This window comes from Rousettus aegyptiacus, unplaced genomic scaffold (genome assembly GCF_014176215.1).
Source record: "Rousettus aegyptiacus isolate mRouAeg1 unplaced genomic scaffold, mRouAeg1.p scaffold_m13_p_14, whole genome shotgun sequence".
Taxonomy (NCBI): domain Eukaryota; kingdom Metazoa; phylum Chordata; class Mammalia; order Chiroptera; family Pteropodidae; genus Rousettus; species Rousettus aegyptiacus.
This window is the reverse complement of record NW_023416289.1, coordinates 39,985,858-40,006,383: the sequence shown is the minus strand read 5'-3', so window position 1 is coordinate 40,006,383 and position 20,526 is coordinate 39,985,858. Positions and strand designations below refer to the sequence as shown.

The 20,526-nt window shown below is 48.8% G+C and overlaps 3 protein-coding genes across 6 annotated transcripts in view; 1 reads left to right on the top strand and 2 right to left on the bottom strand.

Annotated features, from left to right (window-relative positions):
• Positions 1-5,533: 5,533 nt before the first annotated feature.
• On the bottom strand, positions 5,534-8,750 carry MED29 (mediator complex subunit 29). Its single transcript, XM_016166780.2, has 4 exons — positions 8,497-8,750; positions 7,976-8,034; positions 7,603-7,687; positions 5,534-5,849 (listed from the first exon to the last, which is right to left on the bottom strand). The coding sequence occupies exons 1-4, from the start codon at positions 8,707-8,709 to the stop codon at positions 5,607-5,609; spliced, it is 600 nt and encodes a 199-aa protein (XP_016022266.1). The 5' UTR covers positions 8,710-8,750; the 3' UTR covers positions 5,534-5,606.
• Positions 8,751-9,061: 311 nt separating this feature from the next.
• PAF1 (PAF1 homolog, Paf1/RNA polymerase II complex component) lies at positions 9,062-17,701 on the top strand. The gene is made up of 14 exons (XM_016166779.2): positions 9,062-9,283; positions 9,843-9,872; positions 13,977-14,069; positions 14,402-14,523; positions 14,617-14,683; positions 14,764-14,865; positions 14,948-15,053; positions 15,140-15,208; positions 15,293-15,396; positions 15,483-15,599; positions 15,695-15,823; positions 16,752-16,857; positions 16,967-17,057; positions 17,136-17,701. Exons 1-14 carry the CDS (start codon positions 9,237-9,239, stop codon positions 17,564-17,566), a joined length of 1,614 nt encoding a protein of 537 aa, XP_016022265.1. The 5' UTR covers positions 9,062-9,236; the 3' UTR covers positions 17,567-17,701.
• Positions 17,702-17,862: 161 nt separating this feature from the next.
• Positions 17,863-20,526, bottom strand: part of SAMD4B (sterile alpha motif domain containing 4B) — a 35,418-nt gene continuing 32,754 nt past the window's right edge. For all 4 annotated transcript variants that reach the window (XM_016166778.2, XM_016166777.2, XM_016166776.2 and 1 more), the window contains 2 exons: positions 20,268-20,351; positions 17,863-20,057 (listed from right to left, as the gene is read on the bottom strand). In XM_016166778.2, the coding sequence (XP_016022264.2) occupies positions 20,029-20,057; positions 20,268-20,351 (113 nt within the window). In that variant the 3' untranslated portion in view covers positions 17,863-20,028. The remainder of the gene's footprint in view (positions 20,058-20,267; positions 20,352-20,526) is intronic.

Here is a 20,526-nt window from a genome sequence, read left to right as displayed (position 1 = left end):
TACTTGTCGAGGCTGGAAAGGGGCCTTCTTTTCCAATTCCAGAGCCACGGTAGCCTCTCGCCCTCCTGCAGCTAGTAGCGCTTCTGTTGTATAGAAGTGTTTTACATACATACGTTAACTCTAGAAGGGGTTATTGTTCCCATTTTACACACGGAGAAACATAGATTTAGAGGCCAAGTTCTTTGCTAGCTCCATTTAGTAAATGACAGCAAACTAACACCAAAGCCCTAAATTATGTTATTTGCCCTCTAAGAAAACTGAAGATTGGAAAAGGCAAGATTTTTTATTAATGGTGGAGGGTTGCCTTCATGGAAAGTTATTCTGAAATGGAAGAAACGGGTCATCCCCAACTGATGGTCGGGTCTCAAAAAGGGGTGTGTCTTTAGGGAACGCTAAACCTGCAGGGATCACTCCCCACATTGGCAACTCGTTTATTTTCAAGAAGGTGCCCTGCGTGAAAACTTTAAGGTCTGGGCAGAAAACTTATTAAGTCGATCTTGGTGAGCTGATTGCCCTGAGTGAAAATACGAAAAATCATTGCCACGTTGTGCAGTTATTATGGTGCAAAGTTCATTCTCATAGGCTGACACTGTGACTTTGGGCTCGTAATTGAGGTGGGGAGTTTCGGCCAGGCACGCCGACCTGCCTTGTCCGACAGAGCGCGGGGGAAATCCCTGGTGCGGTGCCTTCTGGGGCTGAGGGGGCCTTCCCGGCCAGTCCCGTGAGCTGGGCGGCTGCGGGCGGCTCTGGCACGGTTGCCGCCTCCCGCTCGCCCGTGACTCACTCGCAAGGGGCGGGGGAGGGGGGGCTTCCTGGAAGCCGTGACGAGGAGGCTCAGCCCGGACGCCCGGGTTCCTCTCTAGTAACCAGGGCTTCTGTCGCCTGTAAACAGAGCCTCGGGGACAACGGGAAAAGGGGAAAGGGGAGGTGCCTTACACCCGCCTCCCGGCTGGGCTCAAAACCCTGTGCCGCTAGTAGGACGAAAGCAGTGGGAAAACAGAAGGTGGGGGGCACCCTGGGGTGGCCGGAGCCTAGCTTGGCTCCGGCCGCGATGTTGGAAGAGGGATTCCAGTTTCTACAGGGAGCATTTCCCATCCCTGAGTCAGGCTGACCCCCTCCCCTCTCCCATCTGCTGAGTCATCGGCTCGAGAGCCTGGACGCTCGGGGTTGGGCGACTCTCGAAGAGGCTGGAGGGGGATGGGGGGCTATGTACAGGGAAGGACCGACCACACACGGAAACGTAGACGGTGGGACCCAGGAGCCCAGGCCTCGGCCCTTCCGTGCTCAGATCTAGGGGTCCCGGTCTCCCGGCCCCCTCCTTCATCAGACCCAAGAGTCCGAGTCCCTAGTCGTTCTTCCTCCAACTTAAGAACCAATTTTCCAGTCACCCTCCCACCCGTCCTGGCCTCAGGCGTCCCAGCCCAAGAGGAAGTTCGGGACAGGACTCCTCCTCATCCACACGTAGCCAGCGGGAAAATCCGTGGCCCCGGCAGCGGCCGGGAATCCCCTCTGGAATGACGGTGGGGAAGGGGATGGCCGGGTCCCCTGCTGGGCGCAGGGGGCCGGTCCTGGGCGGGCAGGAGGAGGGGGAAAGGGGCGGAAACCAGACATGCTAAAAATACTACGAGCACTTCCGGCCTAGGGGGAGGGGAACGGAGAGCAGAGTTTCCAGAAAAACAAGCAGGGACGGGAAACGCGGGGGTGTGAGAGCCCGGGCGAGTGCGCGGGCGAGCGAGGGCCGTGTGCTTGCGGCACGTGTGCCGAGGCCAAGTGTATGCCTGGAGTGATAGGGTGCGGCCGACTGTGCGTGCAACTGCGTGGGCCCACCAGTATGTATGTGTGCACGACGTGTGAATAGTGTATGCGCTGCAGGTGCGAAGGTGTGTGCCCTGGCGTGACTGGGTGTGGGACACCCGAGGTGTCTAAGTGTGCAGTTGGCCAGATAGGTGTGGGATATGAGCTGGTGTGTATTTTCAATCCCACTTGACATGGCTGTGAATAAATGTGTGAAACCGCCTGGGCCTGTGTGATTGACTACACACACTATTTACTTTAATCATCTCTGGGTGTGGGAGTGTATACTCAACCCTGTCTTTGAGGTGGTGTTCCTGTGACTTAACACACCTGCACATGTGTGTGTAACTCTGAACCACTGTGGGATCTGGAGTGACTAAGTGTGTGTTACTCCTTGAAAGAGCCTAGTGTATGACGGTCTCCCCTCTGGTGCGATGTGGATCAGTCCACACACACTTAGAAGTGAAGTGTGTGTGTAAAGTGTCTGAGACTATAGGCAGCCATGGTTCTGTGCAAGGCCTCTGCAGCACAGTGTATGTAGTGAACAGTGTTCTTCTGTGCCTGTGTCCTTATTTGGGGGTGTCACTGAGAACATATGAGGCCAGTGTCTGGATGTGGTTCTTCTGTGGCCCAGTCACAAGGCAGTGAAACTGGTGAACTTTGGTTCCTGACGTCTACAGTGTGCATGATGGGGAGGGCGGCTGGCGCACCACCACTCCACCTCTCTGTTCCTGTCGGCCTCTATGGGCAGAGCAGACACACACAGGCACGCAGGCTCGCACCTGGAAACCTCTCTCCCTAGTCAAGGCTGCTTCTGATAATGTTGAGCTGTGGGTAGGGCTGAGTCAGCCTGTGATGGGCAAAGTCTGAGATTGGGTGAGAGATAGCAGGTTAAGTGGAGGTTGGACGGTTGTTTATAATTCACGTTGTTGGATTGTTCCTGTAGGGTCTGTTTGCTGCTGGCTTAGCACTGGGACTGAGACCCTGGGGACACCATAATTGTAGGATGCTGGGTTATGCTATCCTCTGCTGGGGGTGGGGTGTTATTTGTGCCTGTGTCTCCCTGGTCTATTTTGCTTTGTGGCTGTGATATCTCATGTGCACCCTTCCCTGGAGTGTGTGGTTGTGCACCAGGCTATACAATCACCTTTTGGGGCAAATAATCTAGTAAAGACCTAAACCAACGTCCTCCACAATCTGCCTCGACTTCTCCTACCCTTGCCCCTTCACTGTGGTCCAGACCTCTACATTGTTCCATAAACACACCATCGATTTCCTGCGTTGGCCCTTGCACTTGCCATTCCTTCTTTGGACTGCTCTTTCCCCCTGGTGTCCATATGACATTCTCCTCCAAGTCTGCCTTCTCGGCGAGGCCTTCATGTCCTCTATCAAGGATTTTAAAAAGTAAAAGAAATTTAGCAAATAATGATACATGTAACATCTATTTACAGGCCATAATACGCATGAACCACTACCCAACCTAAGCTCTCAAATTTTCTCAGTAAAGTAATATTATCCTCCACGTGCAAATCTTGCGTGTTAACATTATTCCTAGGTACTTTTATTCTTATTAAAAATCACTCTCTTAATCTCACTTGTTTTTTCTTGAAATTTCTGATATACTGTTGACCCCTGAACAAGGGTTCAAATTGGGCAGGTCCACTTATATGTGGATTTTATTTTTTTTATTTATGCCTATAGCACCTGGTCTTCTTAGGTGGTCTTCCATCCAAGCACTAACCAGGCCTGACCCTGCTTAGCTTCTGAGATCACACATTGGGCTTGTTCAGGGTGGCATGGCTGAGGACCATGGACTATGGCTTGACTGGAGTGTGAACCCAGGACCTTCTGTGTGTAAAGCCGATGTGCTAACTGCTACACTATGGAACTATATCCAGGATTTTTTTCAATAAATACTATAAATGTATTTTTTCCTTCCTTATGATTTTCTTAATGTTTCTTGTCTTGACTCTACTTCACAGGGCCAGCAGTACCTCAGTCTTCTGAGTGTGTGTGCGCCTATGGTCTGACACATCTCAACTACTACCTGGCATATACCCCACGGTGGGAAGCTGCTGGGCTCCTCTGGGAAAGTGCATTTTTGGGTGTACATAGATAATTGCATCATGTTAGATGGGACTATGACTTTGTTCTTATATTTGGAGACTAACTAGGTTAAGGAGATGTGTATGGGTGCTGAATTGACAAGGACTAGATTATAATGGTCAGTTTTATGTGTAAACTTGGCTAGGTTACAGTCCCTGATTATTCAAACACTAATCTAGATGAAGCTGTGGAGATATTTTGTAGACGTGATTAAAGTCCATTATCAGTTGACTTTAAGGAGCTTATCCTAGATATGCAGTTAGCTGCGGGGGCTGACTCAGTCAAGCAGATGGGCAGAGCCCTGGCTTCTCTGAGGAAGAAATTCAACCTGTGGACAGCAGCTTCAGCTAGTGCCCCAGAGGTCTGCTTCCCTTCCGAGGGCCTGCCCTACATGCCTGGCACTTCAAGGAAGGACAGGGAGAAGGGGAAGGAACTTCCTGGGATGTGTACACAGATGCAAACACACACAGCTGGCCACTTCCCAAGCCTTCAGAGTGCAGACTTGGACTTTGGGTGAATCACAGGTTTCCATGGTCCCAGGTTTCCTTGCAGATGTGGGGTCCAGAACAGGCCGCCTCTGGGAACCAGAGCACAGAAGGTACTGGGTGGGGCAGTCCCCCAACCAGGCTGAGTCACTTGAGCCCTTCACACCCTACCAGCTGGGCCTGGCCTGGTAGCTCCACCCTATACTTGCCCAGGCTTGAAGGCCATGCTGAACTCCCCAAAGCTCAGAGAAGGGGGGAGCCTGGTGAGATACCTCCTCCCCAAAGACCCCTACCCAAGGCCTGCTTCCCGGAGCTGGGGCCCAGGCGCCTGGGTTCTTCCCCAGGACTGATGATTCACCCCTTTGGGGGCCTTTTCACTTCTCCTTTGGGTCTAAAAATACAAGGACCCAGGCATCCAGCTGGGGCAGGCTTCGCCAGGGATTGCACAATGCCCCCAGTCTGAGTGCTGCTGACGCAGGCCCCGGGTGTGGGTCGGGGCTTGAGTTGCTCCCCGATCAGGCTTGCTGAGGTCAGGGCTTAGACCCCTTCACTTCCCCTTTCCTGGGCCAAGGACACTGTGGGCTGGGCTGAAATGGAGGTGCTGGGGATCCTGGGCTTGGCTGTAGTTCCTGGAAACGAAGCTCCTTTTCTTGCTCCAGGTAACCCAGGGATCTGGCTCCCAGAATCTGGCCTCCTTCATATACACAGTCCCACTGGGGACTTGGGGGCAGAGGAAAGCAAGAGATGGGAGAGAGATGGTCAGAGACAGGGACACACAGGACGACAGAAGCAGAGACACAGACACAGGGATAAAAAGAGACTGAATAAGAGACAACACACACATGCATTAGAGACACACATAAAGGAATAGCTAGTAAAAGGAGCAGAAACCCCATGCCCAAACTAGGTCAGAATCAAGTACAAATGGAGGGAGAGAGGCCCAGTTAGGGATTTCACACCCAGGCCAGGTAGTGGAGCACCCCTCTAAGAGGTCATCAACAGGAACAGCTGAAAGTCCACCCTTGTTAGGGGAGAGAGCAGGCAGCCGGCAGAAGCAAGACCCCGCCCTGCTCACTTCCTGCAGACCTCTGCTGCCCCCTGCTGGCCGCAGCCCCAGTGCTAACGGCGGAATAAGACACAGACAAGACTGCTTTGAGGCCACTCTTCATTCTCTCCCTGTCCCCCTCCCACACAGCCTGCCCCACTCCCAGCCCTGCCAGCTCACAGGGCACCTCCAGGGCCAGTAGGTGGTGCAGGAGTCTTGCCTGTGACCTTGTTGGCACAGTCCAGCAGAGCGGTGTGAATGTCCTTGGCACAGGCAATCTGTGCTTTGATGACTGCCAGGTACTGCGGGTAGGGCAGGCTGTCAGGCTGCACCGCGTCCGGCTTGGTGGCTGTAGGCACCAGCGTTGGAGAGTGCTTGGCACTGTCACAACTCTGTGACAAGCACTCATGTGCCAGGCGCTGTGGACAGGTAGGCAAGGTGCAGCATCAGCTTCACTCTGGGTACTCACTCCCAACCCCACCCCAAGGGCCAGCCTGGGATAGCCTGCTTGGCTCCTGGACTCCAAGGGTCTTGGGGCCAGAGCCTTGCCTTGCTGGGTGACCTCAGGCAGGAAGCTGTTCCTCTCTGAGCCTCTTTCCTCTTTTGGAAAATGGATTTAAGAACTACCTCTGCTATAATGGTAAAAAAATGGTAAGAACAGTTTGTGAAACATAGGCACAGATCCTAGCCTATCACTTAAGTGCTAATTAATGAATGTTAGCCACTGTGATTGTGACTGTCCCAACCCCAGGCCTGGTATTGGCAAGTGGCTTCTCTGATGGCACCTGGTCCCTGTTTTCCTCCAATTTCTCTGGTTGCTCTTTCTAGGTACTTTTTTACTCTACCCAAGCCTTAAATGCAGCAATTCCCATGTCCCACCTCCTCCTCTAATTCGCATGCCCGGCTGGGGCTATCACATCCCCATATACCACTTACTGATGACAGCATATCTGTGTCCCCAGCCTCCCCTGATATTCCAGAGCTCTCATACTTTCCCCCCTAAACTGCTCTTTTCCAGGGTCCCTGTCTCAGGAATCGCCCTACCATTCCGACTGGAGTCCTGGGCCTTATCCTGGAGGCTCCTTTTCCTGCAACCCTTCAGTTAAATGGCCTTTTCACAAAGCCTCCCTGTCTCTCCCCCATCTGCCCTTCCGCAATTCCTCAGGGCCCTGCCTTGGCAGAACTTAGCCCAGTGAATCCTACTATGGCTGTCTTCTTGGCCCCCCGGGGGCCTCCACTCTTGGCCCCCTTAACCTATCCCTCATTTGGCAGCTAGAGGCATATTCCTAAAAAAGCAATGGGTCCATGTTCTTCCTTGCCTGAAACCCTAGATGGCTCCCTAGCACCCTCGGGGTACAGCAAAAATTCAACAAGTCCCAATGCCAACTACACTTCAGCCAGACTGAATTTCGTGACGTTCCTAAAGGGAACTTAAAGTAGAAGCTGGTCCTTCTGGGTGGAATACCTTTCTACCACTACCAGGCTTCTCAAACTGACTTTTCCTTTAAAACCCAGTTCAAGATAATGATAACAATGACGATACTGCAGGAAACATTTACCATGTGCCTAATAACCATATTAAGTACTTTACATGCATGACCTTGCTGAGTCTTTCCCAAAAATCCATTTTCTAAAGGAGGAACCCAAGGCTCAGAGGTAGAGGTTGGTGGCTCATCTGAATCCAGAGGCTGTACTCCTTCCCACTTGCTTTCCTCTCAATTCCCGCCCCTCTTCCATTTTTGTTCCTGCCTCAACTCAGATGTGCTCTCCACCAGTAGTCTTTCCTGAGTCACTTTCTCCCTACCCCCACCTTGAGCAGGGTCAGGTGCATTTCTCTGGGCTCTCACAACCCCCTGTGCTTCTCCCATTTTAATCCTGACCTCTCTAACTGTGCCCCCCCCAATCCCCAATCCCAGCCCTGACCTCTAAGGCCTGGGCTTCTCCCATCACAGCTCTGAGCACTCTAAGTCGTCACTGTTTGGGGATGTACATCATCCCACTGAACTGGAAGCTCTGGGAGAAGCCAAATATCAGGTCAACACTGCTGAAGCACAGGTCTGGCCCACAGGAGGTGCCCAGGGTGTATGTGTGTTGACTGACTGAATGAGGGTTCGTGAAGACCCAAACACTGAGGCAGGGTTGTGGTCATAGAGTGTCTAGGAGGCCCCTTACCAGACAGAGCTCCAGCTGGTCACAGAGTGCATAGAACTCCTCCAGACACTTGTCAAAGCGCTGTATGGGTCCATCACTGCTCTTTCTATAGCCCAGGAGAAGGAGGAAACTAAGGAATGGATTTCCGATCTTTGGAACATCAGTGTCTATCCAACCAAGTATTCATCAGGAAACCAAGTCTAGGCCCAGGAGCCCGGAGGCAGGGCCTAGGGGATGGTTAGTAGTAAAAGTGGCAAAAAGAGCAAGGCCAGGCGCTAGGAAACCGGGCTTGAAAATAGGAGGAAAGGAGGGTGGGTGGGCAGGGCGTGGCGGATGTGTTTCTAAGACTGGGGTGGGGATAAGACGACATCCTGGGAAATGGGACCACACTCACTGTCCGTTGTCAATGTTAGTGTTCTGAATCAAGTTCTGGGCTGCAACCTTCATCAAAGTCTAGTTAAAAAAAAAAAAAAAGACACAAGAGATGGCGAAACAAAAGGGGACACTTTCGGTGGTCTACACTCTTAAACTCCAATCAATTTTAAGCCTCTTCACTTGACATCTTCTGTCACTCCAGAGTAACTGCTGCTTCCATTCCCCGGATTTTCCTAGGGGCCCACTCTGTACCGGGGTTCTCGTCAGCGTCCTCCCTCACTCGCCAACCACAAGCAGAATCTCTGTACAAGCCGTTCTTTCCACAGGCTGCAACGATCAATGCCCGGTTTCTCCCTCCCACTCGAGTTCCAGCCAATCCCAGGCTCAACATCCGCGCTGCTCCCCACACGACCAAGTCTCACTCCTCTTCTCCGCCTAACGCTCTTTTTGCTTGCTCCCTGCCTAAAGAGCCCCTCCGCCCAATCCCTTTAAGTCAGAGAACCAAACCCCGTTTGCTTCTTGAAGCTCCGGGCCAATCACCTGAAGACTCTCCTTCAGCTGCGGGATGAGCATCTTATAGCGCTGCACAGGATCGAAGTCCTGTTGCTGTTGCTGCAAAAGTCCGCTCTGGGCAGGTCCCACCAGTTGTGTTGGTGGTTGCGGCTGCTGTTGGGTACCCGGGCCACCAGCCGAACCGGGACCCGACACACCAGCAGCGGAGGAAGCCGCTGAAGCCTGCTGGGACGCAGCCATCTTCCTCACTCAGCGTGTCGGAAGAACGTCACAAGGCGTCTAGCCGGGTTTCCTTTTCGCGTCTGCGCCTCTAGGCCCCGTTTGTTAGCTCCGCCCCTCAAACAATTCAGCCAATGGGAGGAAAGAAGGCACCCCACCAACACTAGACTCTCAAATCCTATGTTCCAGCTGAGCTCTTGATTCACCAATCACAAGAGGCTTTTCTTTCGCTCCGCTTCAGACGCTAGCCAATCTGGATGTAGGTTTAATCTGGACTCTATTTTCCAGAAGGCCTCGCGGCCTGAGGCGACCTGTCGTGGCCTCGTTATCTCGGCGGCGGTTGGTGGAGCTGCTGCAGAGAGTTGGCGGCTGCGCATTTACCCGAATCTCCACTGGAACTCTTCTCACCAGCCTACCGAGCTAACCTCACTGACAGGGCGCCAACCCGAGCACTGCCTCAGATTCTGTGTCCGCCGAAGTCAGCACGTCCCATCTTGTCTCCCGCGGCTCAGCAAGGACCCAGTCCGGACTGCGGTCGCCTTGTCGCCATGGCGCCCACCATCCAGACCCAAGCCCAGCGGGAGGATGGCCACAGGTAGGCGCCACACCGCATGGCTGGCTATACTGTTGTCCTCTAGGTTTGTCCTGGTTTCGGGGAGGCGGGGTGTCGGGCTCGGGCGACTACCTAAAACGCTACTAGCCCCCCAGGTCTGCCAGTGACGTCACGGGAGCCCAGTTTCACGAAGGGGGGTGGGTTCCTTCAGGGATGGGGGGTGTTGCCCCCTCCTCCCTGCCGTGGAGTTCGGGGATTAAGCTCTTGGAGTCTTTTACTCAGAAGGGATTGAACTCTTATTCCTCCAGCCAAGCGTCTGGAGACCCATTTTTCCAAAAACAATTGAGTACGTGGTTCTTTTTATTAAACACTTCAAGACACCCTCTTCAAAAGGGATTGAGCACTTTCTCTAAAACGAATTGAATACTTGGTTCCCTCCATTAAAGCACTTGGAGCACCCATACCAAATGGATTAATTAGCATTTGTCACCCCGTCCTTAACTCTTTTAAAAGTGTGGAGAAGCCCCCTTCACGCTCTTGTCAGTCTCATCCGTTCCATCTTTCTACCAATGTCTCTCTCTCTCTCTCTTTTACCCACCAGGCCCAATTCCCACCGGACTCTGCCTGAGAGGTGAGACCCATTTTATTGTTTTCCTAGGATGGGTGGGCCAATGGGGCCTGGACGCAGAGGTGGGGCAGCAGGGGCTGCCCCCCTCAATATATCAGTGCCTTTTTTTTTTTTTTAATTCCCAAATCCCCACTCTCCTCCCCTTTGCCAACCATTAACTTATTCTCTATGTTTGTGGACTGTTTCTATTAGTTTTGTTTTGTTATTTTAGATTTTACATGTAAGTGAAATCACGCTTTCTCGACTTAGCATAATACCCTGTTGGTTCATCCATGTTTTCACAAATGGCAGAATTTCATTCTTCTATTGAATATATGTGTGTACATATATAAAACGAATACCACATATATATGTATATATAATATACACATACACACATATATATGCCGCATCTTCTTTATCCATTCATCTATTGATGGACATCCACATTGCTTCCATATCTTGGCTATTGCTAGTAATGCTGCAGTGAACATACAGGTGCATATATCTTTTGAATTAGGGTTTTTGTTTTTCTCAGTTGAATACCCAGAAGCGAAATTGCTGGATTATATGGTAACTCCACACTGTTTTTCATATTGGCTGCACATATAGTTTGCAATCCCACCAACGGTGTGTGAGGGTTCCCTTTTCTTCACATCATTATCAGTACTTGTTATTTATTCATGATAACCATTCTGACAGGTGTATTTGGTGGTATCTCTTGGTTTTAATTAGCATTTCCTTGATAATCATTGATGTTGAGCATCTTTTCCTATGTCTGTTGGCCATCTGTCCTCTTTGGAGAAATGTCTATTCAGGTCCTCTGCCTGTTTTTAAATTAGATGGGTCTTTTGGTATAATGGCGTATGAGTTCCTTACAAATTTTAGATATCAACTCCTTATGTATGTATCATTTGTGAATATCTTCTCCCATTCAGTTGTCTTCGTTTTGTTGGTTTCCTTCACAATGCAAAAACTTTTTAGTTTGATGTAGTTCTTTTTTCTTCTGTTGCTGTTGCCAGAAAGATATTACTAAGAGCGATGTCAAAGACTTTACTGCCTGTGTTTTCTTCTAGTAGTTTATGGTTTCAGATTTTACATTTAAGCCTTTAATTCATTTTGAGTTTATTTTTATATATGATTTAAGAAAGTGGTCCAGTTCCATTTTTATTTTGCATTTATCTGTTCAGTTTTCCCAACACTACTTGTTAAAGAAACTGTCTTTACCTATTTGTATAGCCTTGCCTCCTTTGTCATAGATTGACCATTGAAGCGAAGAGTTCTGGGCTTTCTATTCTATTTCATTGATCTGTATGTTTTTACCGTCAGTAGCACACAGTTTTGATTATTGTGGCTTTATAATATAGTTTGATCTCAGGGAGCTTGCTACCTCCCACTTTGTTCTTTCTAAAAATTTCTTTGGCTTTTCAGGGTTTTTTTTGTGGTTTTCTATGTTTCTAGTTCTGAGAAGAATGGTATTTTAATAGGGATCACATTGAATCTGTAAATTGCTTCAGGTCGTAAGGACATTTTAACAATATTAATCCTTCCAATGCATTAGAAATGTATATCTTCCATTTATTTGCATCTTCTTCAATTTATTTCTTTAACGTCGTATAGTTTCCTGAGTACAGGTCTTTCACTTCTTTGGTTAAGTAAGTATTTCATGCTTTTGAACACAACCGTAAATGGGACCGTTTTCTTAATTTCTCCTTCTAATCATCCATTATTGGTGAATAGAAATGCAACAGATTTCTGTATATTGATCTGTATCCTGTAACTTTACTAAATTCATTTATTAGTTCTAAATGTTTTTCGGCAGATTCTTTTCGGTTTTCTATATATAGATCATGTCATCTGCAAATAATGAGTTTTATTTTTTATTAATTATATAAATTATACTATATCATTTACTTAGTCTGATTGATGTGGCTAGGACTTCTGATACTGTGGTGAATAGAAATGGTGATAATGGGTATTTTCTTGTTCCTGATCTTAGAGGAAAAACTTTCAGCTTTTCACCATTGAGTATAATATTAGCTGTGGGTTTGTCATATATAGCCTTTATTATGTTGAAGTATATTTTTTCTGTACCCACTGTCGAGTTTTCATCATAAAAGGATGTTGAATTTTATCATATATTTTCTCTGCATTTATTGAGAAGATCATATGGTTTTTATCCTTTGTTTTGTTCATGCGATGTGTCATGTTGATTTCCGGATGTTGAACGATCCTTGCATCTCTGGTGTATAATCCTTTTAATATATTGTTGAATCCAGTTTGCTAATATTTTGCTAAAAAAATTTGCACCTACATTAATTGGGGATATTAGCTTGTAATATTTTAAATTACTTATTTATTTAGGTAATTTGTCTGGTTTTGGTATCAAGGCTTCATAGAATGAGTTTAGAAACATTTCTTCAATTTTTTGAAATAGTTTGAAGTATAGGTATTATTTCTTTGAATGTTTGTTAGAGTTTACCTGTGAAGCCATCTGGTCCTGGACTTTTATTCATTGGGAATGTTTTGATTACTGCTTCAGTTTCATTGCTAGTAATTGGTCTGTTTAGATTTTCTGTTCTGGTTCAGTCTTGGGAAGGTAATATACAGCTAGAATTTGTTTCTTCTAGATTGTTGAATTCGTCAACATGTAATTGTAGTTTGTTTTTTTTTTTTTAACAATTCTTTGTATTTCTGTAGTGTTGGTTGTACTTTCATTTGATTTTTATTTGGGCTTTTTTTTCTAGATGAGTTTGGCTAAAGGTTTGTCAATTTTGTTCATCTTTTCAAAGAACCAGCTTAGTTCTATTCATCTTTTGTTGTTTTTAAAATTTCTATTTTACTCATTTACACTCTAATCTTAATCATTTTTTCCTGTTTGAGTTTTGTTTGTTCTTTTTCTAGTTCCTTTAGGTGAACAGTTAGATTGTTTATTTGGGGTTTTTCTTATTTCTTGAGGTAGGCCTATATAGCTAGCTATGAACTTCCCTCTTAGACCTGCTTTTGCTGCATCCTATAAATTTTGAAAAGTTGTATTTTCATCTTTCTTTCAAAATAGTTTTTAATTTCCTGTTTGAGTTCCTCTATTAGTAGCATGTTGTTTAGTTTTCACATATTTTTTTTTTCCAGTTTTCCTCTGGTAGTTTGTCTCAGTTTTATGCCATTGTGGTTGGAACAGATGCTCGATATGATTTCAGTCTTCTTGAATTTGAGGCTTGTTTGGTGGCCAAGTATGTTATCTAGTCTGAAGAATGTCCCATGTGTACTTGAAAAAAAAAATGTGTATTCTGCAGTTTTTGGGTGAAATGTTCTGTAAGCATTAAGTCGATCTGGTCTAATGTGATATTTAAGGCCATTATTTCACTATTAATTTTCTGTCTGGATGAACTTAACCCATTGATGTGAATGGGGTATTAAAGTTCCTTAGTATATTGTATTACTGTGGATTTTATGGCCATTAATATTTGCTTTTTATATTTAGGTGCTCCTATGTTAGGTGCATAGCTATTATAGTTGCTGTGTTCACTTCTTAGACTTACCCCTTTATAATTATGTAATGTCCTTTTTTGCCTCTTTTTACACTTTTCCTTTTAAAGTCTATTTATCTGACATGAATATTGCTACCCTACTTTTGTTTTTATTTGTGTGGAATATCTTTTTCCAAAACCTTACTTTCAGTCTATGTGTCTTTAGATTTGAAGTCTCTTATAAGCAGCATATAGATGGTCATGCTTTTTAATCCATTCAGCTACCCTCTGTATTTTTATTGGAGCATTGAATCCATTTACATTTAAAGTAATTATTAAAAAGTATGTACTTACTGCCATTTTGTTCATTGTTTTTTGGGTGTTTTTATAGTTCTCTGTTCTTCTCTTGTGGTTCTCTTTAGCATTTTGTTGGGGTTTCTTTCTATTCTTTATCTTTTAGAGGTTTATGGATATCAACAGCAGTCTATATTAAGCTGATAGGTATTTAAATATTTACATAAGGACATTTTTACTCCCCCTCCATATTTTGTTATTGTTGTGTTTTAGCTCTTGTGTATCTCCTTTTTATTGTAGTTCGATTTTGAAGCTTTTTTCTCTTGACCCTTGTAGTAGCTTTTTAAATGAGCCATTGTATTCCCAGGTCTGGAGTGGTCTGCCGAGTCAAGTACTGCAATAGCCTCCCTGACATCCCCTTCGACCCCAAGTTCATCACCTACCCCTTTGACCAGAACAGGTGAGACTAAGATCAGGGATGGGAAACAGCTCACTTGGAGTGTGAGCTCCTTGAGGACAAGGACTGTTTGTCTTGTTGACTGTTTCCTCCTCAGGACCTAGAACAGTACCTAGCATACACTGTAGTTATAGGTGCCTGATAAATGTTTGCTGAACGAGCAGTGTATAGTTATCTTTCCACTGGAGCCAGCCTTCTAACTCCAGCAGGGTGTATATGGGGGTGGGGTACTCCACTCTGAGTTCCTCCCTGGAAAAATTTAGCCTCTGTGAGGAAGGGATGTGAGGGTTACAGCTGGAATCAAGAGACCATCATGGGCATATGTTCCCACTCAGGTTTGTCCAGTACAAAGCAACTTCCTTGGAAAAACAGCATAAACATGATCTCCTGACTGAGCCAGACCTGGGGGTCACCATCGACCTCATCAATCCTGACACCTACCGCATTGACCCCAATGGTATGTAGGGAGATAGGGAGGGCCTGCTTTAATTCAGCAAAGGCCACACCTGGGCCTCCCTCATGGTCCTCTTGCCTCCTTGTTCTCCTCTAGTACTCTTAGATCCGGCTGATGAGAAGCTTCTGGAAGAGGAGATTCAGGCCCCCACTAGCTCCAAGAGGTGAGGGAGTGCTGAGTGGGGGACTGGCTCCAATGGGAGGAGGGCAGTGGAGTCCTGCAATGCCTGATCGTCCACCCCAGGTCTCAGCAGCATGCGAAGGTGGTACCATGGATGCGGAAGACTGAGTACATCTCCACTGAGTTCAACCGTTACGGTATCTCTAATGAAAAGCCTGAGGTCAAGTAAGTCATGATGGGTAGGAAGGGAAGGTGGAAACTTCAGGTGTGTCCAGTGGCCCCTAAAAGCCTTTCTCGTCATCCCTAGGATCGGGGTTTCTGTGAAACAGCAGTTCACTGAGGAAGAAATATACAAAGACAGGGATAGCCAGATCACAGCCATTGAGAAGACTTTTGAGGATGCCCAGAAATCAGTAATTGAGGGACTGGGATGGGGGAGCAGGCAAAAGGGTGGCTCCAGAGCTCTTCGTCCTTCTCACCTTGTTTTTGCCTCTGCCAGATCTCCCAGCATTACAGCAAGCCCCGGGTGACACCAGTAGAAGTCATGCCTGTTTTCCCAGACTTTAAGGTAAGATCTGGAACAGGAGGCAGAGGGGAACAGCCTGCCATCTCTGCCCATCTCAGTCTAATGCCAGTGCCCTCCATCCCCCAGATGTGGATCAATCCATGTGCTCAGGTTATCTTTGACTCAGACCCAGCCCCCAAGGACACAAGTGGTGCAGCTGCATTGGAGATGATGTCTCAGGCCATGATTAGGTAAGTGGCCCTGCTGCCCACCTTGATCTGCTCCTCCTTTGCCCTTTGTCCTCACTAATCACTGCTCCTCCTGTTCCTCCAACCAGGGGCATGATGGATGAGGAAGGGAACCAGTTTGTGGCCTACTTCCTGCCTGTGGAAGAGACGTTGAAGAAACGAAAGCGAGACCAGGAGGAGGAGATGGACTATGCACCAGATGATGTGTGCGTGGGTTGGGGTTAGGTTTTGGGGATTGAGAAGTGTGTCCCCCTTTCTCTCAGAGAAGTAATGGGGCTAAACCTGTCCCTCTCCTCCTCAGATATGACTACAAGATTGCTCGGGAGTACAACTGGAATGTGAAGAACAAGGCCAGCAAGGGCTACGAGGAAAATTACTTCTTCATCTTCCGAGAGGGTGATGGTGTTTACTACAATGAGCTGGAAACCAGGTACTCAGCACACTATTTCAGATGAGCCTGGGGCTCTGCTTCAGGGTCAAGACCCTAGTATGCCATCTTGGAGGTCATCTGTACCTACGGATTTGTCACATGCATTTGTTAAGCAAGAGCAGTAGAAGCCTGCTTATGCATGTAGACTGGGCCTGGTTCTAACACCAGAACCCAGAGAGAAAATCATGTCACTGGAGATATTTAGAGCTTTTGTGTAGGGTATATAGCCAACATTCTTGATATTAAGAGGCTTCATGTGGAAGTAAACATAGCAAATGTGTGTGTGTGTCTGGGGGGGGGTTACACATAAAACTAGAGTATTTTAAATAGAACTCTGGATACCCATGTTCAAATGTATGACCCCCAAAACTTCTCTGATGGCTGAAAATTTACTGTTGGCTGGACCTTTCGTATAAGGGTTGGGGGAAAAAAGCATAACCTTGAATTTCTGTTTAAAGCAGAGATTACAAATTCTGACCCCTGTAAACCAAGCAGGAATTATAAAAAGCAGCACGGTGGGCTAGTGGGTTCTAGGCAACCGAGAGCTCTGGGCAACCTGCAAGGGATACCACAACCTATTGCTGACATGCTGTGGGAGGCAGAAAGGCCCAGTGGGGCCAAGAATCATATTTTCTAAAAGCCAGAAATCTAGAAACTGTTTTTAAATGTTAGTAATTCACATTAAAATCTACATGTTATTACACACTTTATAAAGTAATGGGCACCAATCTGGTATCTTGGGAGCTGTCATCTTTCCCTTCCCCTCCCCCACCCCACACCAGAGTTGTCTCTCTTATTCCATTTGTATTTATTCTAGCCTGTTCTGGGCTGAGCACTGGTGAGGAAGAACCAGGTCGGACGAGATCCCCCACCCCTGGGTTTTTTAACTGCATCTTCCACACTTCTTCCCCAACCTTGCCCACTGCAGGGTCCGTCTGAGTAAGCGCCGGGCCAAGGCTGGGGTTCAGTCGGGTACCAATGCCCTGCTTGTGGTCAAACACCGGGACATGAACGAGAAGGAATTAGAAGCCCAGGTAACAAGCTCCAGTGGCCCGGGGCACCCATGGGGAGTGTGGTGGTTGGTAAGGGGGACAGATGCCTGAGAGTATACCCTCCCTTTCTCCTCAACCCTACTGCTTCTAGGAGGCACGGAAGGCCCAGCTGGAGAACCACGAACCCGAGGAGGAAGAGGAAGAAGAGATGGAGACAGAAGAGAAAGAAGCTGGGGGCTCAGGTAAAGCTACACAAACCAAACCCTGGGAGGCCTGGGAGGGTGGGGAACTGGGTCTCACTTCTTCCTGTTCTCTCACAGATGAGGAGCGAGAGAAGGGCAGCAGCAGTGAGAAAGAAGGCAGCGAGGATGAACGCTCAGGCAGCGAGAGTGAACGGGAGGAGGGTGACAGGGATGAGGGGAGTGACAAGAGTGTTAGTGGCGAGGACGAGAGCAGTGAGGATGAGGCCCGGGCTGCCCGGGACAAAGAGGAGATCTTTGGCAGTGATGCGGATTCAGAGGATGCTGACTCTGATGATGAGGACAGAGGACGGGCCCACGGCAGTGACAATGATTCAGAGAGCGGCAGTGATGGGGGTGGCCAGCGGAGCCCTAGCCCCAGCCCCAGCCGCAGTCCCAGCCCCAGCCGCAGCGCCAGCCCTTTCCCCAGTGGCAGTGAGCACTCGGCCCAGGAGGATGGCAGCGAAGCCGCAGCTTCCGATTCCAGTGAAGCTGACAGTGACAGTGACTGAGTCCCAGGGCCTCAGGGCTGGCACAGACATGATGATTATGTGCAGGAAGGCACTTTTTCAGGATCTGTTTGTAAGCCTTTCACTCCTGTCCTCGAAACCTTTGCTGTTAATAAAGCGAGCTTTTCTGTTTCCCTCTCTGGGGCTTAATGGTCTTGTTCTGCCTATACCTCCCCCTCCCACCCTATCCCTCACCCCACCCCCATCCCAGGTGCTCAGTGGCCTCAGCTTAAGGGATAGAAGCAAAGGCCACAGAGACAGGACCCATTAGGTTTTTCAATGAAACAGCATAACAGAGGTCGGAATCCTTTTTTTTTTTTTTTTTCCAAAATAAGCCCAGACCATTAAACAAGTGAAACTCCAACAAATAAGTCTTCTTCAACAGCGAGAAAAACTGTACAGTTACTCAAAGCTGATTCTGCCAGTGGGGCTGGGGATATAAGGGAGGGTGAAATCATGGCGGGGGTGGGGTGGGGTGGGGTGGGGAGGGGCTGGAGCAGGAGAGGGCCAGGGTCCTGCCCATCAGAGTGGGGCCGCCTGCGTCCTGCACACTCTGCTGTCAGGTGGGGACAGAGGGAAGCTCTTGCCTCCCGTTGTGTTGGGGGCGGGGGTGTCCCTCACCACCTACCAGTGCCAGGCAGAGCCAGCTTACTCTGATGGAAAATGAGCAAGACAGGACTGGCTGGGAGGAGGTGAGGGTCCTGTAAGAGGGACACCCTGCTGAGTCCAACCAATGTGGCCCCTGTCTATCCCACTTCCCGGGGCTAGTGGGAGGGGACTGCAGAAGCCCTGGGAATTTGAGGGGAATGAGCAAAGGCACAGAAACATGGAGGGGCCGGGGTGGGGGACTTGCATAGGTTGATGAGTGTGCAAGAGGTACATAAATAAACCTGACACCCCACCCAGCCCGGCACTGGGAGAGGAGGTGGGGACCTGGAATAGGTCCTCAGGGCTACACCACCCTCTGGCTTCCTCCCACTCCCTGGGCTCAGAGCTGAGGGAGCTGCAGACCAGGAGGGCAGGGGCAAGAAGGTCAGGGGAATGGGGTGAGTGCGGGGAGGGCGGTGGTTTTAAAATTTTTTTTTTTTTGGTTTTTTGTTTTTTCCCAACATTTTGTATCTTTAATAACATACACAATGGTTACCAGCCATATTCATAACAAAAGTTATTCATAAAATGTATCTAAAAATAACATTTTTTTTTCCTTTTCGGTGTGAAAAGCTTGAGAATGTCCCTGTGAGGGGGTTGAGGGAGAAAAGGGGGTTGGAATAGGGGACCCTGGCTGCCCCACAACCTGAACCCCCAAATCCCTTCCCTCCACCTTGGCTGCAGCACAACCCTGCAGTACGAACAGGGACCAGAGGGTCTATAACTCTGGGGCTGGGACAAATCTCTGGGTTATGCTATAGTGTTTCACTTAATGAGGTCATGACATAATGAGGGGTGAGGGAAAGGTGAAAGAAAAGAGGGTGGGGAAAGAAACCAAAAACCAAACCATCCCCCTTTCCCTTATTTCTCACCCCCAAGTCTTTCAGCAACTAGACCTGGGAGTGGAGAAGGGTGTATGTTGGTGGAGGGAGGGACGTTAAGGCAACAGACTTCCTGACCTCACTGGCTGCCCTGGCTCCCTACCTTCGATCTCTGCATCTGGGGAGCCAGGGCTGGGGGTGCAGTAGGGAAGGGCTAGGGGGTTTGAGGAGGGGGCTCTGCCCCTCTCCCCTCATAAATTCAGGCTTCCCCTGCCACTTTCTTGGCTCAGAGAGAGGCCTGGGGATTCTAAAAATGAGAGGGAATGATGAGAGAAAAACCGTTAAGAACTATATAAATATGTATCTTAAATAGGTCTAAGAAATTAATTGTAGAGAACCTCTGATAAACAGGGCGAAAGGAGGTGAGTGAGAGGAGGGTGGCTCCTGTCCTCGGGGAATGATGGGGATGGATAGGGGAGGAGAAGGTGGCGAGGAGAAGCTCATCTCCTCACCTGCTCCCTTCTCCTTAGCGCCTCTCAAATGACATTCAGGAGAGCAGGTTTTCTATCCCGCTTGTCTCTTTCTAAATGTCAGATGTTTCTGAGCCGGGCCCACAGGATCATGGGTCAGTGAGTCTCTGGGGGAGGCTGCTCCCTTGGGAGGGGCAGGTGGCGGGCTGTCTGGAGGAGGCAGGGGTGGGACGGGACAAGGAGGGAGATGGAGGGAAGGAGAGGGCAGGCAGGCTGGCCAGTCCCTGCCCCCTTTATTCTGGCTGCCCGCTACCTCCCCGGCCTCAGTAGAGATTCCTCAACAGGCCTGGGGGTGAGCAAGGCGTGTGCCAATGTTAAACAAAAGTTAAAAGGGTGAGAGAGTAGAAAAATATTAGAATGTATAGCTGAGCCAGCCCACCCTCTCGCTGTCGTGGAGAAGCCCGTTGGGGGTTGGCCCCCGCCCGCCGCCCGGGGAGCCTATGGGTGCGCTGGGCTGTGGGTCCCGTCAGATGGTGGAGGTTTTGTCTGTCCCATCTGTGGTAAGAAAGGGAGGAAGGGAGGAAGGTCAGGAGCTGGCAGGAGGCTCAGGAGAAGGCACTCTGGTAGCCTGTCATCCCAGTCAGGCCCTCCCTGGAGTCCGGCCTCCCCTATGGACCCCCTAGGGTGACTCTGAGTTGCTCAGTTCAGAGGTGTAGATGCTGCTGGGTAGGTGGGAGCTGGGTCAGGGAAAGAGAAAATGCTCACCACCCAAGGCGTGTTCTGTCATGCTCAGACACAGAGACTCCAGATTGGGATTGATCTCCAGGTCAGGCCCAGGGACCGGGCAGTCTGGGTGGGAGAAAGGAGAGTGGAGGTGGTGAGCAGGACTGGACTGGGGTGAACAGTAGAGCCAGGAAGACAAAGAACCGATGGGATGGCATGGGTAAGAGGCTGAGAGGGATGAAGAGGGAGCGGGAGAGGGAGGGAGAGACAGAAACCGAGCACGAGAGACATGCACGCACTT

Coding starts and splice junctions, on each gene's coding strand:
- MED29 (XM_016166780.2), bottom strand. CDS start 8,709: ATGGCTGCGTCCCAGCAGGCTTCAGCGGCTTCCTCCGCTGCTGGTGTG. Junction 8,035..8,496: donor AGCTGAAGGAGAGTCTTCAG/GTGATTGGCCCG, acceptor TTTTTTAACTAG/ACTTTGATGAAGGTTGCAGC. Junction 7,688..7,975: donor ACTAACATTGACAACGGACA/GTGAGTGTGGTC, acceptor CCTGGGCTATAG/AAAGAGCAGTGATGGACCCA.
- PAF1 (XM_016166779.2), top strand. CDS start 9,237: ATGGCGCCCACCATCCAGACCCAAGCCCAGCGGGAGGATGGCCACAG. Junction 14,684..14,763: donor GCCCCCACTAGCTCCAAGAG/GTGAGGGAGTGC, acceptor CGTCCACCCCAG/GTCTCAGCAGCATGCGAAGG. Junction 15,397..15,482: donor ATGTCTCAGGCCATGATTAG/GTAAGTGGCCCT, acceptor TCCTCCAACCAG/GGGCATGATGGATGAGGAAG.